The sequence below is a fragment of the Pelophylax lessonae genome (genome assembly GCF_965119305.1).
Source record: "Pelophylax lessonae genome assembly, chromosome: 4".
NCBI classification, from domain to species: domain Eukaryota; kingdom Metazoa; phylum Chordata; class Amphibia; order Anura; family Ranidae; genus Pelophylax; species Pelophylax lessonae.
This window is the reverse complement of record NC_138771.1, coordinates 263,751,938-263,775,335: the sequence shown is the minus strand read 5'-3', so window position 1 is coordinate 263,775,335 and position 23,398 is coordinate 263,751,938. Positions and strand designations below refer to the sequence as shown.

Sequence of the window (23,398 nt, the reverse complement as noted above, 5' to 3'; positions counted from 1 at the left end):
TCAGGGTGGGGGGACGTTTTCACCGGTATTCAGGACATTAGATCGAGCATCAACCACTACTACCGGTGCGATTCTTCCCTTCCAACATTTAAGTACAGGAAGCGGTAGTTACCGTTCCCTGTATAGATCTTTTCCTTTACCTTTTCCTAAGATTAGTCCCGATACCTCACAGGAATCGGATCTGATTGACCAGATAGGCCAAGTAGCCTCTAGTCGGGTGACTTCGGTCCCTGAGGTTCAACCAGAAAAGATCACCTTGCCTGATAACTATCAGGTATCTGATAAATGTGTGGGAACAGAAAACGACCAGACTTTCTCGGATGGTCGGGGCCAGATACCTCTAGGGACGCCTGGTTCAGATCCAATCAGCGCCAGTGGTCCTAGAAATTCTAGGCTGGCCTCTTCAAGCCGGCCTGGCCGACTTGGACAGGTTAGTCGCAGACGTTCCGTGGGAACTTCGTCTCAGGGAGTGTCTGTAGTCTCAAGGACCTATTTACATTCGTGCTTTACAGTCGCTGGTTTTAATGGCCTGGCCATTGAGACCCAAGTACTGAAGGACAGAGGTTTGTCTACTTCTGTCATTCCTACCCTTATTAAAGCAAGGAAAGCGACTTCCAGCAAAGTCTATTATCACACATGGAAGACTTATATTGCGTGGTGCGAATCTTTAGGATTTCCTCCACGTACCTATTCGGTGTCTCGAATATTGGCCTTTTTGCAACAAGGGGTTGAGCAGAAGCTAGCCTTGAGCACCATCAAGGGTCAAGTTTCAGCATTAGCAATCTTCTTTCAGAAGCCTTTAGCTACCAAATCCTTGGTGCGGAATTTCATCCAGGGGGTGCGGCACCTGGCTCCTCCAGTCCGCGCGCCCTTACCGCCCTGGGATCTTAATTTGGTTTTGTCGGTTCTACAGAAACCTCCCTTTGAAAACATCAGGGAGATTCCCTTGCTTACTTTATCCCAGAAGGTGGTCTTCTTGGTGGCTATTACTTCTGCTCGCAGGGTGTCAGAACTGGCTGCATTATCATGCCAGTCCCCATACCTAGTGATTCATAGGGATAAGGTAGTACTTCATCCTAAGCCATCTTTTCTTCCTAAGGTGGTTTCAGATTTTCATCTGAATGAAGATATTGTACTACCTTCCTTGTGTCCTCAGCCCAAGCATCATCGGGAACATGCGTTGCATTCCTTGGATGTGGTTCGGGCAATCAGGGTATACCTGAAAGCTACGGAATCATTCCGTAAGACGGATTCACTTTTTGTGATCACGGATGGCCCCAGAAAGGGTTTGCCTGCATCTGCCGCGACCATTGCCAAATGGATTAGACAAACGGTGGTACAGGCTTATTCTATTAAGGGTCAGAGTCCTCCGTTCCCTGTTAGGGCGCACTCCACTCGAGCGCTCAGTACTTCCTGGGCCTTTCGCCATCAGGCGTCAGTGGTCCAGGTATGTAAGGCGGCCACTTGGTCGTCGGTACATACCTTTACTAAATTCTATAAAATTGATGTGACGGCATCGGCGGATGCCTCATTTGGCCGCAAGGTTTTGCAGGCCGCAATTTGAGGAGACCGGTGGTCTACCTCGAGGGTTTTTTTTTCTGTTTGAAAAATTTTTTTGTTGAGTCTCATCATTAAGGATGAGCATTGTAAACTTCTAGTTGGCACCGGTTGGGCCTTCTAGATTGGGATTTGATTTCCATTTTCCCACCCCTCAGTTGTGATACTGCTCTGGGACGTCCCGAAGGTGGTGTATCACCGAGGACTACGTCTGTCGATGAGCGCTAGAGAAAAATGGATTTTTGTAAAATCTTACCGTAAAATCCTTTTCTCTTAGCTCATCGACAGACGTAGTCCCCGCCCCTCTGTTTTGGAGTTGGGTTGGGTTAAATTCTCTAAGCACTGCTTTTTCACATAACTGATTTGCTGAGGCAGAGAGAGAGAGGATATACCCTCTGGGACTGCCCTAGGGTGTGGCCAGAGCTTTTTAATTTCCTGTCTAGTCCTGCTCCTGCGGAGGTAACATAACCCGAAGGTGGTGTATCACCGAGGACTACGTCTGTCGATGAGCTAAGAGAAAAGGATTTTACGGTAAGATTTTACAAAAATCCATTTTTTTGCATGCACATAATTGGCTTGATAGAAATCGGCAGAGCTTCCCCTCATTTCAGATCTTCCCCTTAGATCTACAGCGACTGCACTTCCAAGTGCACCTGCAGTGCACAGTGGATTTACATTTGGTAAATAAACCCCATAGTGTCTTAGCGTATTACTCTATATTCAGAATGCAAGTTACTCAATTCAGGAGCTCCATTTTATTTGTTGAAAACTTAGCGAGTAGGGAAGACTGAGGGATAGGTATCAGATCCAAGGAGAGAAAGGGGAATGGAAGGAAAAGGTTAGGAAGGAAGGGGAAGAGATGGGGAGGCAGACCTGGTAATCAGCAACAGTCCTCTCGCTTCACCCCATGCACCCCAAATTGTTTTTTTTTATTTTTTTCAGGCAGTTCTGACCCATATAGGTCAGTTTATAAAAAGGCAGCACCTGGTTCACCAACTCTCTCCACTGCCTAACCGTGGGGACCACATAGGTCTTCCATTTAGGTAGGATACTTTTTCCGTGCGTAAAAGGTTGCATAAAAAAAAAAAAAGCACTGTTGATGGAAGGAAATCTCCAACTGGGAACCCACCCCCAGGCTGGACAACTGTTTAATGAATATTATGTCTCACCTGTAGTTGAATTCTTGATAATCAGGATTTTGTTGTCTAAAATTTAGCTTTGCTTCTAAGACTTTCATTGGGTGTACTCATTTTTGCAACATGGTCTTGAATGAATTTGTTAGGGAAAAATACTTTTTTTTGGTGCAATTAACAAATCTTGGTTGCAATCAATGGCCCGCGTTTGTGGGAGTATTTTGTAGTACAGTGTCCCATAGAAATGTTCATTATGAAAGTAAAATAAATGGTTTTCTGACAAATCAATTGGGGTGTACTTATTTATGCTGAGCACTGTAGATGGCAGAATCAACTGCAGGAATTAGATTCCTGCCACTGTCATTTGCATCTGTGCTAGTCGCCCGTGCAAATATAGCTTTAATCTTTATTGTACAGGGCACAGGAATCCATTCATAGAACATGGGTGTTATGCTGCTACCTTCAGGTGTTTGAACATTTTTGCAAAAGCTTTGCAGAGTCCATCTCCTGGTATAATTTAGGGTTTTTATGTACAGTAACACCATTTTTAAACTAGCTGATTAGGCTAGAAACAGCATTTCTTTTCTTAGTTTTGTAACTTTTTTTTGCCAATGATTACATTTAAAAAATCGTTATTGCAAGTAGGGCTGGGCGATAAAACGATACCGATATGTATCGCGATAGTCACGTGATCGATAGCAATAAAAAAATTGAACGATAAAACGTTCGATATTATAACTTGAAAGTACTATGTTTTTTTCGCCTTTTTCCGCTTGTGCAGCCAGCCCCCGTGTAACTACACACACCCTGGGGCTCCAGCCAGCTCGTAGTCCGCCACACAGGAACCGAACTCCCCAGTAACGGACCACCGCCGCGACTGGATGTGACGTCAGCTGCGGGCGGTGCGTCTGTACAGGGGCTGCGGCGCGCTGTGATAGGTACAGAGAACTCCCCGGCCTGGATGTGACGTCAGTCAGCTTCCGGGAGAGGAAGCGGGCAGTGCGTCTGTACAGGCCAGGGGCTGTGATAGGATAGGTACTATCCTATCACAGCCCCTGGCCTGTACAGACGCACCGCCCGTTTCCTCTCCCGGAAGCTGACGTCACATCCAGGCCGGGGAGTTCTCTGTACCTATCACAGCGCGCCGCAGCCCCTGTACAGACGCACCGCCCGCAGCTGACGTCACATCCAGGCCGGGGAGTTCTCTGTACCTATCACAGTGCGCCGCAGCCCCTGTACAGACGCACCGCCCGCAGCTGACGTCACATCCAGGCCGGGGAGTTCTCTGTACCTATCACAGTGCGCCGCAGCCCCTGTACAGACGCACCGCCCGCAGCTGACGTCACATCCAGGCGCGGCGGTGGTCCGTTACTGGGGAGTTCGGTTCCTGTGCGGCGGACTACGAGCTGGCTGGAGCCCCAGGGTGTGTGTAGTTACGCGGGGGCTGGCTGCACAAGCGGAAAAAGGCGAAAAAAACAATTGTACAAAAAAACGAGTTTGAAAAAAAAAAATAGTACTTTCAATTTAAACTAAAAAAGGTGGCCGGTTACTGGGGAGTTCTGTTCTCTGTACCTATCACAGCGCAGCCCCTGTACAGCCCGCAGCTGACATCACATCCAGGCGCGGCGGTGGTCCTGGTCCGTCAGAGTCAGTGTCAGACACACATATACAGCGCTTCTCCTTCTCAGTCCTCCCTCCACACAGTGAGCTCTCCTCCCTCCCCGCCCAGCCCTAGTTGCTAGGTTACCAAAAGAGGAAGGTTAAGTTTAAAATAAAAATGTTTAAATGTAACATTTTTCTCCTGGTCCTTATTTTAAATGGGTAATAAAAAATATCAATAATTATCGATATCGACCAATATGAAACACTGATATCGTGATACAGTTTTCAGCCATATCGCCCAGCCCTAATTGCAAGACAATATCACCAAAAGTAATCTTTGTTTTAAAACATATGTACAGTATTTTATGTTATCTTAAAGTATTACTAAAGGGAAACTTTTTTTTTTTTTTTTTTTTTTTTATTTACTTTTTAATTTTCGATAGAGTGGAGAGGGTTTAGAACACCTGCCAATTTTTATTGCTGTCTGTGCCCCACGATTCACCCCCCTCTGTTTGTCCTGTTTACCATTATCATTGAAAGTAAGAAAACCCCAAATGTTGGGTTGTAAAATAACCACTTAAGGGCTGCCCCATAGCAGCTATACTGCTTCAGGGTGACCCCCCCCCCCTCCTGTATTTTGTGTTCTGAAAAGCAGGGAATAAAATCTATCACTTCCCTGAGTAAAAGCAGCACACATAGTACAGTGAAACACTGGCTAGGCACACAGTTTAACCCTTTGATCGCACCCTAGATGTTTAATGAGTCATTAGTACAGTGGCCGTGCATAAATTTTAACACTGATCACTGTGTTGGTATCACTGGCTCCCCCAAAGTGTCAGTCAGTGTCCCGACTGTCCGCCGCAATATGACAATCCAGCTACAAGGTTCTGATTGCTTCCATTACTAATAAATATATATTTTCCAATATATACCATAGTTTTTAAATGCTACAACTTTTGCACAAACCAATCAATATACAGGTGGTCCCTGGGTTACAAACATCTGACTTACAAACTACTACTACTTACAAACGGAGAGAGATAACAGGAAGTGAGGAGAAATCTAGCCTTAGGAAGGCAAAATTCACTCCTATAAGTAGGGATGCACCGAAATTTCGGCCACCAAAATTATCGGCCGAAAATGAGCCTATCTCATTTCGGCCGATAATGGGTTAACAGTGCCGAAATTAATATGGCCGCCGTGAGGAAGGAGGAGGGCGCAGCGCAGGGCAGGTTTTAAAAGTCCCGCCTCTGGCCGGCCGCCTGCCTCTCAATTGACGTCCCTACTACGATATCTGTGCATTAATGAAGTGACATGCCAGGTGGGGGGTGGGGCGAGCGGCCGCTAATAGATAGCACTATGATCCTTCCCTGTCAGCTCAGTGGTACTGTGTGTGAATGAGAACTGAGCTGACACCGGGCGGGGGGCGGGAGGAGCGGCCGCTAATAGATACAACTATGTGAGAGCTTCACTTCACTTACATGTCAGAGGAGATACGTGCCTGACATGTAAGTGAAGTGAAGGCTCACATAGTTGTATCTATTAGCGGCCGCTCCTCCGGCCCCCCCCCCCGCCCGGTATCCGCTCAGTTCTCATTCACACACAGTACCACTGAGCTGACAGGGAAGCATCACATAGTGCTATCTATTAGCGGCCGCTCGCCCCGCCCCCCCCCCCCGCCCGGAGTGTCCTCTTCAATTCACGATGTATATGAATGAACGAAGTTAAGGCTCACATAGTTCAAGATATTAGCGGCCGTTCCCCAACGCCCTCCCTCCCGGTGTGTCACTTCATTCATGGACAGAGAGGGACGCTGAGGCTGATGGGGGGGGGGGGGGGGGAGGGGTGAGGCAGCTTACCATTGGTATTAGTATTAATTATGCAGCATGAGGGGGTTAATGTATTGTCACTGATGCATTAGTGACCGACCAGTGGCAGTTAATTAACCCCTTTGTGCTGCATTAGTGCAACCAGTATCAGTGTTAATTAACACTGGTTGCACTGATACTGGTTGCACCAATGCAGCACAAAGGGGTTAATTAACTGCCACTGGTCGGTCACTAATTCATCAGTGACAATACATTAACCCCCTCATGCTGCATAATACTAATACCATTGGTAATTAAATTAACCTATTGCCAACCCATCACAGTACATATACTGTGACAGGGTGGCAGCGACAGGTGTACGTCGCTGCCTGTTTTTGGCGTATGCCCCTCTTCTACTTATTTTAAAATTATTTGGGGAAAAAGTCATTTTCGGTTTTCGGCCAATGGCATCCTGCATTTTCGGTTTCGGCCCAAAATTTTCATTTCGGTGCATCCCTACCTATAAGAGTTCTCATGGGGAAAAAGGTGTCTCTACTGAAGCCTTATAACTAATTTTTGTTTCCCAACAACCCAAAATTGGGACAGAAAGTGAGGTGACAGCTTCTAAACGAGGTACAGACAGCAAAACAAATGATACAGGGGTGTTAACCCTTCCTAAAAAAGAATGGACAGAGGGCGCACCAGCCTAGCGCATTATCTTTTTTTTTTTTTTTTTTTTAAATCAAGAAAAGCTTTATTGAGAAAAATTCACACCATTACATTCAATAAAAGAGACACTATCGGATGGCAGCATCAAACCATAAACATTACATAGTCCACACCATGCCACAGTCCCCCCAAGTTTATCACACATAGGTACAGTTCGATCTACAGAAAAGAGAACATAGTATATGGAAATGCAAATGCAGGGAACTCCCCCACCCCAGACATTCGAACCAGAAATCAACACCCAAGGAATTACAATAACAAACGGTCCAGAACGAGATCATCAGGGGCCATGCCCGGACTGTTCGGCTCGGTTCACACTATTGCGATGCGGGAAGGCTGCGAATTCGCAGCCTGTTCCCGCATCGCACACGCACCCCCGGCAGTTCACACTGCCATATGCGATCCGCTGGGGGTGTCAATGTAATCTTAACGACACCCCCAGTTTGATCGCATATCGCAGTGCGATCGTGCAGTTCGCACAGGATCGGATTGCACAAGTGTGAACCGCTGTGCGATCCGATCCTGATGCGGCAGCAAAAATGCCTCCTGTGCGTCTTTGCTGCGGGTGCGGTGCGAATTTAGCCATACAAACTGTATGGCTAAACTCGCACCGCACAGCTGATCGCATGTCATGTCGGAGCAGTGCGCTCCGACATGACATGCGAACCCGGCACACGCAGTAGTGTGAACCGGGTCTTCAACCATACTCCCCATACCTTTGAGAATTTCTGGGGCACCCCCCGATGTTGGTATATAACCTTCTCCATACGTAAAGTGGAACCTATCTGTTCAAGACACATCCTGTACGTAGGTGTTGCCTGCGCTATCCAGTGTCTCAAGATGATTAAACGGGCCTGAAAGAGCGCCCGAGCGGCGGCATCTCTCAGAAACCTATCCTCCACATCGTCCACAGAGATCATCGTCGCGAAGACCCATAGCATGAAGCTTCAGGGGGGTGTGATGCACTCTAAGTAGGATGTAAAGCTGCGACACCTGGTGGGAGACGTTGAGAGAGCAGCTATGAACTGCCTCCAAGGCCTCCTCCCACAGTTCCCCCGGGATCTCCCCCACATCCTCGCTCCAACGGTCACAAGCCGGGCTCGGGTATTTTTCCAAAAACGAACCCAGAAGAGAGGTGTAGCAGCCGGATATGAAGCCTTTGGTGTCCGTATATTGTTGCATAAGGAAGAAAACAGGAGTCGGGGACAGGAAGAGCTGTCCCCGGGCTGCCTGCACCCCCATCGCGTGTCGCAATTGAAAGTAATAAAACCGCATACTGTCCGGCAGCGAGAATCGCTCCTTAAGCTGCTCAAAAGTCAGGAGGGGCCCCTCCCGCAAAACATGCGTAAGGTGAGTCACCCCGTATACTCGCCACCTATCTGCCTGGTCCAACTTGCATAATTCAGGATAAGTCTAGCGCATTATCTTTAAAACAATTTATTATAAATGGAATTGCATACACATTATACTTACAAGGCAAATGTGAAACACGGGCAGAAATGTAGAGCTCTGAGGAAGGGGGGTCACCCCGAAATGCATAAACGTTTTTTTGGTGGTTCACATCCCACCACGGCCTGCACTAGCGGAAGATGCTCAGTAGAGACTCTTGGTGGTCCTTTATTGTACATTTTACTGCTAGGCTGGTGCGCCCTGTGTCCGCTCTTTTTTAGAGTCTTGTTTGGGTTACTACGACCTGTTGAGAGTGGCAGTACAGCCGGGACAACGCATCAAACCTGAATTGCATTATCAGCATACTAGCCGCAAGACAACCCCTCAAGCGCAGGAGTAATTTCTGTGTTAACCCTTCCCTATGCTAACCAAAACAACTTAAACAATCTTAGCTGGAGCTACACTTAAAAAATGTACCTGCTCGGACTTGCAAACAAATTCGACTTCAGAACAAACCTACAAACCCAATCATGTTTGTAACCCTGAGACCGCCTGTATAGCTATTGGGATTGTTTTCACCAAAAATATGTAGCACTTTTTTTTATTGGACATCTTTTTATAGCAGAAAGTAAAAAAATATATAATTTCTCTATCGTTCATTGACGGACGCAGTCTCTGATATCCATATCGGCTGTATAACCCTTTTTTTTTTGTTCAAAATTGTAAATCTTTTTTTGTTTATAGTGCAAATACCAACAAAGGAAAGCTTTGTTGAAAAAAAATTGATATACATTTTTTTTTTTTTTTTGGATACAGCATCGCACAACAGTGCAATTGTCAATTAACCACTTGCCTACAGTGCACTTTCACCCCCTTCCTGCCCAGACTGATTTTCAGCTTTCAGCGCTCTCACACTTTGAATGACAATTACTCAGTCATGCAACACTGTACCCATAAAAAAATTGTGTCCTTTTTTTCACACAAATAGAGCTTTCTTTTGATGGTATTTAATCACTACTGGGTTTTTTATTTTTTGTGCTATAAATAAAAAAAGACTGAAAATATTGTGAAAAAACGCATTTTTCTTTGTTTCTGTCATAAAATTTAGCAAATGAGTAATTTTTCTTCACAAATTTTGGCCAAAATTTATACTGCTACTTATCTTTGGTAAAAATAACCCAAATAAGTGTATATTATTTGGTCTTTGTGAAAGTTATAGAGTCCACAAGTTATGGTGCTAATCATTGAAAATTGATCACACTTGACCACACCTGATATACTGAAGGCCTATCTCATTTCTTGAGACACTAAAAAGTCAGGAAAGTACAAATACCCCCCAAATTACCCCTTTTTGGAAAGTAGACATTCCAAAATATTTAATAAGGGGCATGGTGAGTTTTTTGAAGTTGTCATTTTTTCCCACAACTCTTTGCAAAATGAAGATTTTTTTTTTTTTTTTTACAAATTGACGTATTAACAGGTTATTTCTCTCACACAGCATATGTATACTTGCAACTACACCCCAAAACACATTCTACTACTCCTCCTGAGTATGGCGATACCACATGTGTGAGACTTTTTCACAGCCTGGCCACATACAGAGGCCTAACATCCAAGTAGTACCGTCCGGCATTCTAGGAGCACAAATTACACATATAATTTCCTGACAACCTATCGTACTTTTGAAGGCCCTGGAGCACCAGGACAATGGAAAACCCCATAAAATGACCCCATTTTGGAAAGCAAACAGCCCAACTTATAATTTTTGAGGCATAATGAGTCTTTTGAATATGTCATTTTTTTCCACAAGTTTTTGGAAAATGTGGAAAGAAAATGAAAACACATTTTTTTTACACAAAGCTGTCCATTTATGCAATATTTCTAACACATAGCATGTACATAGCACAAATTGCACCCCAAAATACATTCTGCTATTCCTCTTGAGTATGGTGATACCACATGTGTAACACTTTTTCACAGCCTGGCCACATACATAGGCCTAACATCCAAGTAGCACTTTTCACAAAGTTGTCCATTTATCCACTTTAAGACTGGGCCTATTTTTGACACTTGGTGTTTACAAGCTAAAATCATTTTTTTGCTAGAAAACTACTTGGAACCCCCAAACATTATATATTTTTTTTTTGCAGAGACCCTAGAGAATAAAATGGAGATTGTTGCAATATCTTTTATCACACCATATTTGCACAGCAGTCTTCCAAATGTGATTTATTTTTTTTTTTTTAATTCACTTTTTTGAACTAAAAAATAAGAAAACAGTAAATTTAGCCCAATTTTTTTCCATAATGTGAAAGATAATGTTACGCCGAGTAATTAGATACCCAACATGTCATGCTTCAAAATTGCGCATGCTCACAGAATGGCGCCAAACATTGGTACTTAAAAATCCCCATAGGCAACATTTTAAAAATTTCTGCAGGTTACTAGCTTAGAGTTACAGAGGAGGTCTAGGGCTCAAATTATTGCTCTCGCTCTAACGATCGCGGCGATACCTCACATGTATGGTTTTGAACTCCGTTTACATATGTGGGCGGGACCTGCGTATGCGTTTGCTTCTGCGCGCGAGCTAACGGGGACAGGGCGCTTTAATTTTTTATTTTTTTTTCCTATTTATTTTATTTATTATTTTTTTATTTTTACACAGTTTAAAAAAAAAAATGTTTTGATCATTTTTATTCCTATTACAAGGAATGTAAACATCCCTTGTAATAGAAATAGGCATGACCGGTCCTCTTTATTGTGAGATCTGGGGTCAAAAAGACCTCACACCTCACAACTACACTAAAAAAGAAAAAAAAAAAGCGGCCCTTTAAACCGGTTGCTAGGCAACGTCTTTTGACGTAGCTCCGGTCCTCCAAGACCATAGAGTCGAGTGAGGGCCATCTTGCCCTCACTCGACTTCCTGTCTCTGAGGATCCGGGACCGGATAGTTTTCCCCGCTGCCGGCGGGTCCGGTAAGCTGGGAAAACGTCTGGGACGCAGCAGGAGAGGGGCACCTCTTCCCCTGCACCGTAAGGGTAATTCCGCGATGAATCCGCCACTGGGACCACCCTTATCTGAAAGCCGACCGCCCGCCGTTTCAAAAAATACCGGGGTTATGGGGGCTATCTGCTGCCATAACCCCAGTATTTAGCTTTTAATGGCCGACGCATGTAGTCGTTAGGCGGTCAGTAAGTGATTGCATGTATATGGTAAACAGGTGACGATGACTGATGGGGTGACAGGTGACGATGACTGATGGGGTGACAGGTGACGATGACTGATGAGGTGACAGGTGACGATGATTGGTGGGGTGACAGGTGACGATGATTGGTGGGGTGACAGGTGACGATGATTGGTGGGGTGACAGGTGACGGTGATTGATGGGGTGACAGGTGACGGGCGATGGTCACTGATGGGTGACAGGTGACGGGCGATGGTGCACAGCGGTACTGATGGCAGTCTCTGGTGACCGGTGAACTTTAGGCTACATTCACATGTGAGCGTAGCGATCATGGGCAGAATCACTGCGATTCTGCCCGCGATCCAGAAATCATTGCAAACAGCGGGACGCCTGTGCGTTGCCCATGATTTGCAATAGCACCCCAGACGCTGTGCGATGTTGCTGCGATTTTCCGCCTGCCGAATCGAGGTAACATCACGCAAACAACGCATGACGCCCAAAAGAAGCTCTTGTACCTTTTTTGGGCGTCATGCGTTGTTTGCGCGATGTTACCGCGATTCGGCAGGTGGAAATCGCGGCATCGCACAGCGTTTGGGGTGCTATTGCAAAAAACGGGCAACACACAGGCGTCCTGCAATTTGCAATGATTTCCGGATTGCTGCGTTCACATGTGAACGTAGACTTATGGGTGTCAATTTCTGGGCACTGATGAGGTGACTGTTGGGTGACATTGGGGGGGGGGCTGAGGACTGTGTGGGGACATTTATTTGTGTGATTTTACTTTTGCAGGTACACAGAGCAGTAACTCACGGTTTCTAGCTCTGCTCTCCTCACACTGGAAACTGTATGAGGAGAGAAGAGCTAGTAACAGTGAGTTACTGCTCTTTGTTTACATTTTGTGATCGGCTGTGAATGGATTCACAGCCGATCACATAGTAAACAGTCACTGTCAGTGACTGTTTACTACTGCCGGTGACAGCTGTGTTCCTACGGAACACAGCGCCACCGACATGACCGCGCTGCGCGCTCCCGATCGCGCATGCTTGGTCATCTACCGGGCTCCTCTATTGTGATCGGCTGTGTCATTGGAACACAGCCGATCACGTGGGAAACAGCCCCCCTGCCGGTGGCGGGGGGTGTCCCGGGGACACCCCGACACCGGCAGTGCAGGGCGGCGCGCACACGATCACGCGCCTGCCCTGTTTTCTGGGATCACGTCATATGACGTCTTCCCAGGATAATGGTCGCACCGCTCCGCCGTCAATTGACGGCGGGCGGGCGGCAAGTGGTTAAAGTAATGCAGTGCCGTATTGCAAAAAATAGCCTGGTCATGAAGGGGTGTAAATCTCCTGGAGGTCAAATAGATAAAAAAAAGTTTTGCCTATAGTTCTACTTTAAGTAATGACCGTTATTGCTGGATCAATAGATCTATAGCAGAAATGTAAAATTGGCTCTAGTGCATAGGTGGCATATTGGCATGAGAGCTGAAGGGGTTAAATGTTACATAGTTGTGTGTACATTTTGAGAAATCCTGCAATACTCCATGAAAGATATTTCTGCCCTTGGATTGTAAATAATACATTAAGGCCCCTTTCACACAGGCGATCCGATCCGCCTGTCTGTTTTTTCAGGCGGACCTGATCGGATGCTCAATGCATCCCTATGGGGCAGCAGGTGTCAGCGATTCTGTCCGTGAAATCCGTATGTAGGGAGAACTACTAGACAGTTATCAGTAAGGATAGGAGAACAGTAACAATATAGTGAAAGGATTCAGTCACCATAGTGTGTCTAATCATTTTAGGCTTAAAAGGAAACTCCATTTTCGTGGGGGAAAAAAATCTGCAAATAAAGACAAAATAATATAGCGTAGACAATTGCGACACAAATCATATTGTAATTGATTAAAAATGACCTTTCCTTTTCAATCTGCAGCTGTTGTAATTTTCTGAAAATGCTAGTGGCACAGAGGTGATCAGTGTGCACAGCACCACATTGGATTTTGGAGTCACGGAGCAATTTTCACGGTTACTTTTGTTACACCAATGGACTTTATGGATATAATTTAAATCGTTTCTGTGACGCAACTATGTGCACGAATGAACTTTTCTATTTTCTTCACTGCACCAACTTTAATTGCACCACTTGTTTTATCACACATGGACTGCTAATTGCACTATATCTACTTGATTTATCTATGTCCATACATTGATTTATTTAGGTCTATATATTTATTGATCACCACACTAGGTTGTTTTATTTCACTTGAAGTATTTTTGCAATTCACCTGTATTTTTTATCATTTTCTATGCAATATGGATTGTATGATTTGAATGCACGGATATTTATTAATATTATATTTAATTATTTATTTATTCACCCAGAATTGAATGGTTATCACATTAGTATATATTGGAGTTATCTGATTGTGATATCAGATCATCTGAAACTACTTTATAGTGACCACCTATTACTGTGATTACTATCGCTTGATACTGTGATTTGGCGTTGTATGCCTGAGAGTAGAAGCTGGATATATATTTTAGGATTTGGATATGTACATGGTCTAGGATTTAGACATATATTTAAGCAGCTCCTTGTATGTGTTGTATGATTCGGATACATACTTGTCACGATTGGGATTTTATTATTTATTAAAGACGGATACACCATTGGTTTTAGGATTTGGATACATACCTTTTTATAACTTTTATCAGAAATATTTTTGTTTGTAAGAGTTGGACACATATTTTAGGATTCAGAATTTTATCTGTATACTTATATTGAAGATACATACACCATTTGTTTTAGGATCCGGATACTAAGCCTTTATGATTCGGAATTTGCTAGACTTTTTCACAGTCGGATTTACTTTGTCATTTTAGCAGTTTTTATATATTCTCACAATTTTTACAGAATTGTGTAAATGATAATTCCCACCATATTTTATCAGAAGAAGATTGTATTACACGTATGCGAATAGGGAACTCACTTTTGAGCCCCTTCTGAGATTGTTTCCCACCAGCGCCGACTCACTTTTGCGATTTGATATTGATTGGTATTTAGTGAATTTACCAGGGCTGGCTGCAGGTGGGATAGGATTTTATCCTAATCTCATTATCATCATCAGCTGCAATACATTCTAGGAATTCCTCCTATTTGAATACCCAAGTGACAGCGCACATATCACCCCCCAATCTTTGCATAATGAGCTAGTATGCATCGCATACTAGCTCATTATGAAATGCTTACCTTAGAACGAAGCCCCGCATTGCCGACCGCTCACCTCTCTCACGGGTGACCTGTTCGGTTGCCCTTCTTGCGGGTTTGCGGCATCCGGCCATCTGATTGGCTGGAGCCGCGATGACGTTACTCCCGCGCATGCGCGCGGGAGGCGACGTTCACGGCACAGGGCTCTGAAGGAATGGCCCAAGCGGCCGTTCCTTCAGAGCGCATGCGCCAGTGATGTCACTGGCTGCATGCAAAGTAAATATCTCCTAAACGGTGCATGTTTAGGAGATATCTACAGTACCTATAGGTAGGTCTTATCATAGGCTTACCTATAGGTACTAGTTGCAGAGGAGGGTTTACTTCCTCTTTAATGCATAGAATGCATTAAAGTAGAAGTCCCCCTTAACACTAAAATCCCTGCATCTATAGCCATCCACGATCTAACCCTAACCTATCTAACCCTGTAAAGAAGAAATCAATATACATACCTTTCCTGAAGCCTATCCAACCCAATACAATGCTGAGCTGTCAGCTGCAGCTGACACGCAGTATATCTGTGTATGTGTTTTGTGTGTATATATATGTATATATATTTCTCTTGTTGCAGGTTTCCTTTTTATTTTTAAACCATGCGTGTAATCCTCAATTTTTAGCAGTGTTTTGTTTTTATTTCAGGTGTGTGGATGATGTGTATACTATGGCTAGTGACCCCTTGGAAGGATTTCATGAAGTGAATCTCGCATCACCCACAACTCCAGATGTTGGTGTTGTTGATGTAAAGCCTCAGGAACCAACTACCTCACCTAATGTTATCTACAGACATTTAAATGTCACTTCAAACCCTTCGCAACCAAACACATTGAATGCATCTGACCTGCCTACACAGCCTGTGTATTCTTCACCAAGACACTCAAGTTGTCGGGATGCTAAAGGGAGAAGGTAACTTCTGCTTAACCACTTCTGGACCAGAAGGATTTGCCCCCTAATGGCCAGGCCATTTTTTGCGATTCGACACTGGGTTACTTTAACGGACAATTGCGCAGTTGTGCAACGCTGTATGTAAATAAAATTTGATAAAGAGTAATTAAAGCGCTAACCAATAAAACATGAAAAAAGCTAGTACCCCAATAATGGCTAAATAGCCAGATATGGGGACCAATGGCTGCCAACATAAAAGTGCATTCACCCTACACCAGAAACAATCCAAAAATAACTATGTAGCGCCAAAGGATAAATACATTAAATATACACCATGAGTGTCAATTAGCAAAACCTCTGTGTCTGTAAATGAATAAATACATATAAAAATCGATCACAATCAAAGTGCAAGTGCTCTTAAATTATGTGATAAGAAAACAATCCAGGTGATAATAGTCACCAACTATTTTGGTGAATAAAACAATTGTTATGATAAAGGAATAATATCACAATAAGTGCTCATGCAAATAAATACTCACACACATGCATACAATAGTGTGAAAATAAAAATAAGTGCACCAGAGTCCATAAAAGTGGGTAATGATCTTCTAAACTGTGTAAGTATCAAGAGACCAAGTGCTGGTGCTTGGATAACTAAAAAGTGCCTTGGTGCATAAATGATAATGCTGGCCGCTCACCTCCTGGTTTGGCTCACAAGTTATAATGAGCCAAACCCGCTTTGTGCACACACAGGTGCTAATAGGTATGGATAGGTAGCTTCCTCCTGTCCTCCCTCTTTACAAAGGTACTCCAGGTGAAAGATGACCAGATCCGCAGTGTCACTGACACAATGAAGGGGATAGGGTGGTCGCCTCCTCACACTTCTCTCTCCACTATCATGTGTAAAAGAAATACAACAATCTAGTGCTCTCTGTAACGTATACTTTTATTGGGGTTAAATAAAACAGGATCCTGCACACGCTGTAGTACCCATATCACTGTCCATGCCCGCACTGGCTGAGTGCCAGCTCATGTGAGTGGTTTTTCTGTTTTATTCTACCCCAATAAAAGTATACGTTAAAGAGAGCACTAGATCGTTGTATTTGTTTTACACATGTATCGTATCATGATGGTGGAGAGAGGAGTGTGAGGAGGCGACCACCCTATCCCTTCATTGTGTCAGTAACACTGCGGATCTGGTCATCTTTCACCAGTAGTACCTTTGTACGGAGGGAGGACAGGAGGAAGCTACCTATCCATACCTATTGGCACCTGTGTGCGCACAAAGTGGGTTTGGCTCTTAACTTGTGAGCCAAACCAGGAGGTGAGCGGCCAGCATTATCATTTATGCACCAAGGCGCTTTTTAGTTATCCAAGGACCAGCACTTGGTCTCTTGATACTTACACAGTTTAGAACAGGGATCCTCAAACTACTGCCCTCCAGCTGTTGCAGAACTAAACCTCCCATTAAGCATTGTAAAACTGACATTCACATACATGACTAGGCATGATGGGAATTGTAGTTCCTGAACAACTGGAGGGCCATAGTTGGAAGACCCCTGGTTTAGAAGATCATCGCCCACTTTTATGGACTCTGGTGCACTTATTTTTATTTTCACACTATTGTATGCATATGTGTGAGTATTTTTTTGCATGAGCACTTATTGTGATATTATTCCTTTATCATAACAATTGTTTTATTCACCAAAATAGTTCTTATCACCTGGATTGTTTTCTTATCACATAATTTAAGAGCACTTGCACTTTGATTGTGATCGATTTTTATATGTATTCATTTACAGACACAGAGGTTTTGCTAATTGACACTCATTGTGTATATTTAATGAATTTATCCTTTGGCGCTACATAGTTATTATTTTTGGAATGTAAATAAAATTGATGCACTTTTTTTCCCACAAATAGAGTTTTCTTGGTGGTATTTGGTCACCTGTGCGGTTTTTATATATATATATATATATATATATATATATATATATATATATATATATATATATATATATATATATATATATATATATATATATATATATATATAAAAAATTTTTTTTCACATTCTGCTATATCATTCCCAAAAAAAAAAAAAAAAAATTGATAATCAAATTTTTTTCATCCTTCTAGGCCAATTTGTATTCTGCTACAAATGTTTGGTAAAATAAAATCGCAATAAGCGTATTTTGATTGGTTTGCGCAAAAGTTATCACGTCTACAAACTAGGGGAAAGTTTTGTCATTTTTATTTATTTTTTAGTGCTGGTTCATATTAGTGCAATCACAGAGATTGCATGTAATTCGGAGCGCACTGCTCCTAAATTACATGCGATCTCTGTGAGGTGCAAATTTCAGCCATACAGTTTGTATGGCTGAATTTGCACCGCAATTGCACTAAACACGCACATGAACCTTTTTTTTTTTATCCGCAGCAGAATCGGATTGCATGGTGGTTCACGCTAGTGCGATCCGATTCTGTGAGAACTTGCAGATCACACTGCGATATGCGATCTCAACTGGGTGTGTCGTTAACTTTTAATTGACACCCCCTGCGTATCGCATATGGCAGTGTGAAATGCCAGGGGTGCGGATGCGATGCGGGAACACGCTGCATATTAGCAGCGTTCCCGCATCGCAGAAGTGTGAACTGGGACTTACTAGTAATGGAGGTGATTGGTGATTTTTAATGGGATTGCGACGGACAGATTGGACCCCTTACTGACATTGTTTTGACACTTTTTGCGGGACCAGTGACATTACTGCAGTAATCGGTGCTAAAAATATGCACGGTTACTGTAATAATGACACTGGCAGGGAACGGGTTAACCCGGGGGGATCAAAGGGTTAACTGTGAGCCTAGGACCGCTCCCACGAATCGAAGTACCCATATGTTGGTTCACGCAGCCGAGCCATTCAGCCGCAGTATATCTGCAGTGGACGGTTGGTAAGCTGTTAAGCAAATCATTGAAGGCTCTTTTACATTTTCCAGTCATCTGTGGTGCATTGTGCCATACACTATCAAACTAGCATACAATGCACCACACAAAATACTGTGCATTTCACCAAATGCATGATCCTTTAATGCACATTCGCACAATGTATTGATGTAAAGCCAGCCTTAGAAATGAGTTGGAAAAATTTGGAGTTTTTTTTTTTTCCCTTTTTGTACATTTTCAAATGTTATATACATCTATAAAACATATATTTCTTTCAAAGCCAAATTATCATTCGAGAATATATTTTATTATAATTGAAATGGACTGTGTATTTTAAACATGTCATAGGACCTTAAAGTGATTGTAAAGTCTGTTTAAAGAAAAAAAAAATAACCAACATAACTGGGTCCCTCTTCTGTGCTCCTGGCCCCTCCCTCCTTTTGAGTGCCCTCACTGCAAGCGGCTTGCTATGGGGTCACCCGAGCCAAGTCACAGCTCTGTATATCTATTCAGACACTGAGCCATGACCCGGCCCCACCCCCTCTCTCTCCTGATAGGCTGCCTGACTTTGACAGGAGCGGGAGCCAATTAAGCCCTTCTGCTGTCTCAGCCAATGAGGAGAGGAGTCCTGGGCAGCTGAGAAACTCCTACAACTTTGCTGGATAAAGATGGGCTCAGATAAGTATTAGGCGGGGCTGAGGGGTGCTGCTGCACACAGAAGGTTTTTTTATGCATAGAATGCATTAAGGTAAAAAAAAAACTTCTGCCTTTTACAATCCCTTTAAATAAATGAATAAGGTTTTAGTGTTTTTAAGTAAGCAAACCAGTGAACTAAAATGTATGCATGTTTGTGTGATCTTATTTACAGCACCAGCTCATCAGATACTTTGTCATGTTCTACCTCTGGATGTCAGACATGTTCACCCAAACACAGTCGGAGGAAGGACAGCAACCGTGCAGAGAGAGAGTTTTTGCAAGGAGCAACACTGACAGATGTAGTGGATGGGCCAGATGATGTGCTTAACAGCAGTACAGACAACCTGTCCCGCCTGCGGAGTCCATCTGTTCTGGAAGTCCGAGAAAAAGGATATGAACGCCTAAAGGAGGAGCTTGCTAAAGCCCAGAGAGTAATAAAGTGCACATCGCTAAGCTTATGATAATTATTGTATTAGACACAGTCTCATGTTTTAAAACTATATTTAGCTGTAGTCTTAGAAGTGTTAGCTAAAATATTTCTTTTGACCAACTTTGAATTATGAGGGTGCTTGTCGTTGTGCTAGCCATCCTATAACAAAATGGTGTAATTGGCTCTGTATTGATTGAAAAAACAAAAACTTCTTAAGGCTCGTTCACACGTGTGTCAGCACCCTTCATTGCCTGCCTTGAGTATTACAATAGACACCACATAGTGCTGTACACGCAGGAGTGGTAGTCCATTCATTTCAGTAGTAATGTTCCGTAACTGCACCTTTAGCCGCAACTACAGCATTTACGGCGTGTTAGTGAAGCATTTATAAAATGTTAGCTGGGGGAGAAGAATGGAGGTTTCGGTATCCCACAATGCACTGGGAAATAGCGAACTAGGATAGAGCAACTTAAAGACTTTTCCTGTTTGTACAGAGCAGCCATGTGGGTAACCCAATTTGCTTCTGTGTGTAGGCAAAAGCATCAGCCAGCCAGCAATATTGACAATGCCAGACAGGAGCAGAGGCATTGAGCATTATTGCCAGTGGCAAAGCTTGTTGTATTTAAGACCTCGCCAGCAAGTGTCGGTATGTGGAAGGGACAGTGCTAGGAAGTGTCATGAAGGCTGATCTTAATGTATTGGCACTCCTAGAAGAGGTGGAACAACATCTGGAACTATAAGATTCAAATATCCAAGTCACCAAGTAATGATATCCTTAGATTGGGAGCTGGACCAAGCCAAGTGTAAAAGAGATTAAAGTATACAAATCCATCTTGCAGAGAATTCACAAAAATGCCTTCTCTCTAGAGATGTAAAACTTCCGGAAGTTTTGAAGCCATGAGGAAAAATAGTTTAAAAATTCAACGTTGAGTAGTTTTACAAATTGAAAGTCATTTTCAGTTTTTTGTAATGCGGATCCAGAAGCATATATTGCCCTTGCAAGAGCTTGACCAATTTTCTCCTGATTTTGAGGTATAATTTTCTCTAGAAGTGAATGCATTGTGTATTTTTGGGAGGCAGTGGTTTTCAACACTTCCTTACTTGAAGATGCTACCAGTGAGGAAACACTTTGTGATGATCCAGATTCAGCAGAAAGAGAACTCTGGAGGTGAAAAGCTAATCGCACTTTCATTATTGGCCTCTTTATTTCATTCCATAAAAAAATACTTTATGTCCTATTGTAGGCAAGGATGTCTGACATGCAAGGATGTATTTTGTCACCATTTGTAGCATTTGGAAAAGACTATTTCTTCTCACAATATTTGCAAATTGCAGCGTTGCTCTCAACAGAAATTGCATTGTGGATGTATTTCCAAACTCTAAATGTTGGTTTCACCATTTTACTGAGAGGAGAAAAAAAAAACAATTTACTGACCAGACTATGGGTAAACATTATGCTATGATGGTGGATAACATTATTAGGAATGATTTAAAGGTTATAAAGATAAACTAAATTTTAAAGGTATGAATCTAGACAACTTTACCCTCTTACCTGTCAATTAAGGCCTGAGCAGACAAACTCCTACGCCTAAAATTGGCTACTGTATCACAACAGTCACCTAAATGTAGGAGGTACAAGATGGAGCCCACAGGCAAACTAAACTGGAGCCTTTCCCCTACTGTACCTCCTAGTACCAGAAATTCACATTTCTCTTATTTGAGAACTGCATTCAAAAGTACTGTACAGTGTTACTTGACCTGTATTCCAGGGTTTGCTTTGTCTTAAACTGAGAGAACTTTTTACATAAAGTCTCAGAAATCTTTAATTGGGGTCTATTTATCGGTATTTAGTTTTAATACCATGTCATAGATATGGTATTTATGGTTGTAAAAGCACATGTTCCCCATTTTCAGTTTTTCAGGAAAAAAAGGGAAAAAAATCTACTTTTTCCCATGTTTTTTTTTTTTCCCCAGGCCTTCCCATCTCCCATTGCTATCAGACCCCAGCCTAACATTTCCTCAGGGTATATAATTTTCTCTTTAAGAACTTCCCACTAGAAACATTTGTCATTTAACAAGCATTCTTTTTGCTTTTTCAACACTTCAAAAACACAACAGAAAAGTCAAATATATGTCATAAATGCTATAGACGTTTTTATGAGCGTTGCTTCATTCTTCATAATCGACACACGTGTGAACGAGCCCTTAAAGAGAAGCCAAACTCTGCAAACTGTGCCCAAAAAGGCAGACAGGGGACAAAAGACTAGGCAGCAGTAATGATTGTTGGTTTTCTGCAGCTGATCTTTTTCCCATTACTGACCTATCATGGCCTTGTATCATGCTTTGTCGTTGTGTGGGGGCTGCCATCTTCAATGAATCTTCATTAGTCCTATCCGCCTTCAGCAAAGAAAAAACCTGAAGCACAATAGTGATATCCCCTGAGATTAGCAGTCCAAGACAGCAGTGTCTTGGATCTCGCACTTCAGATATACAACTATAAGACTATAGACACAGGATTGTCTAGACAACCTCATATACCAAGAATGCACTGCTATTTTTCAGGAGTAATTCAAGACAAATGTTACTTTTAGGGTAATGCTTAGGCACAATTAACATCCCTAAATCTTCCCTATAACAAATCTTCACTTTGAGTTTAGGTCCACATTAAATATTGTGTATTGGAATTGTACAGTTCTGATAATTGGTGGTTTCCTGCATGCCTGCAGAGACACAGGCACAAGCACAGCAAATCTAGTTAGATTTGGTGAATCTTTTTTATTTCCAATAGTTCATGTTCCCATCGCACACCTTCCCGGATATAGGCACATCTGTTGTGGATGCTGCAGTGATCACCAGCTGGACACTGGGTCTATCACAGATAAACATACATATTCGCCAACACACCATGGATCTTGCAAAGCAGTCCGAAGAAACTTTTTTTTGCGAAAGGATCACAGCAGAATAAGTGCAACGTTTCGGAGTCACGCAGGACCACTTCGTCGGGCATGTGATGCCCTATCATATGCCTGACGAAGGGGTCCTGCGTGACTCCGAAACCTTGCACTTATCCTGCTGTGATCCTTTTGCAATAAAATGTTTCTTCGGACTGCTGTGCAAGATCCATGGTGTGCTGGCAAATATGTATGTTCATTTGTATCCCTATGTGATTTAGAGAGGATTGAAATGTATTGCATGAACTACAGAATAACATGTAACTTCTCTGGTTATTGTATCATTTGAAGGAGCTGAAACTAAAAGATGAAGAATGTGAAAGACTTTCTAAAGTGCGGGATCAACTTGGTCAGGAGCTAGAAGAGCTTACAGCTAGTCTGTTTGAAGTAAGTGCTTTATCAAACAAAGTGCAAAAAAGAACGCAGGGGAGTTTGTCCTATCAATATCCTCGCAGAGACTGATAGGGGCTTTTTTTTTTTTTTTTAATATAGGAAAGCAAATTTCTCTGTCGCTCATTGACAGACGCAGACTTTTTGATTAATATCAGTAGGTATTTACTGCCCCCTATAGGAGTAGGACACTAGGCAGGAAAAAAGTTCTGGCCACACCCATGGGCAGTCCCAGGGGGTATATCCTCTCTCTCCCTGCTATAGGATGTCATTTTTTTTCTGCCTAGTCAGGAGTAAGGACCTAAGTTCCTTGCTGGGATCTCTGGTCCTGGCAAGCTTTTTTTAGATAAATCTTTTTTTAGTTAGCTTTTTTTCTCTAATTGTTCCTGTGAGATCTTCAAGCAATTATGCTGGATCTGGGCGACGGGCTGGATGTTGA

The 23,398-nt window shown here is 42.9% G+C and overlaps 1 protein-coding gene across 1 annotated transcript in view; it reads left to right on the top strand.

The window, feature by feature from the left end:
* The window catches only part of RAB3IP (RAB3A interacting protein), a 134,300-nt gene that overhangs the window by 38,183 nt on the left and 72,719 nt on the right, over positions 1–23,398 (top strand). Inside the window, exons 2-4 of the mRNA XM_082255550.1 lie at positions 15,306–15,569; positions 19,361–19,619; positions 22,861–22,956. Of these exons, the coding sequence (XP_082111676.1) occupies positions 15,328–15,569; positions 19,361–19,619; positions 22,861–22,956 (597 nt within the window). The 5' untranslated portion in view covers positions 15,306–15,327. The remainder of the gene's footprint in view (positions 1–15,305; positions 15,570–19,360; positions 19,620–22,860; positions 22,957–23,398) is intronic.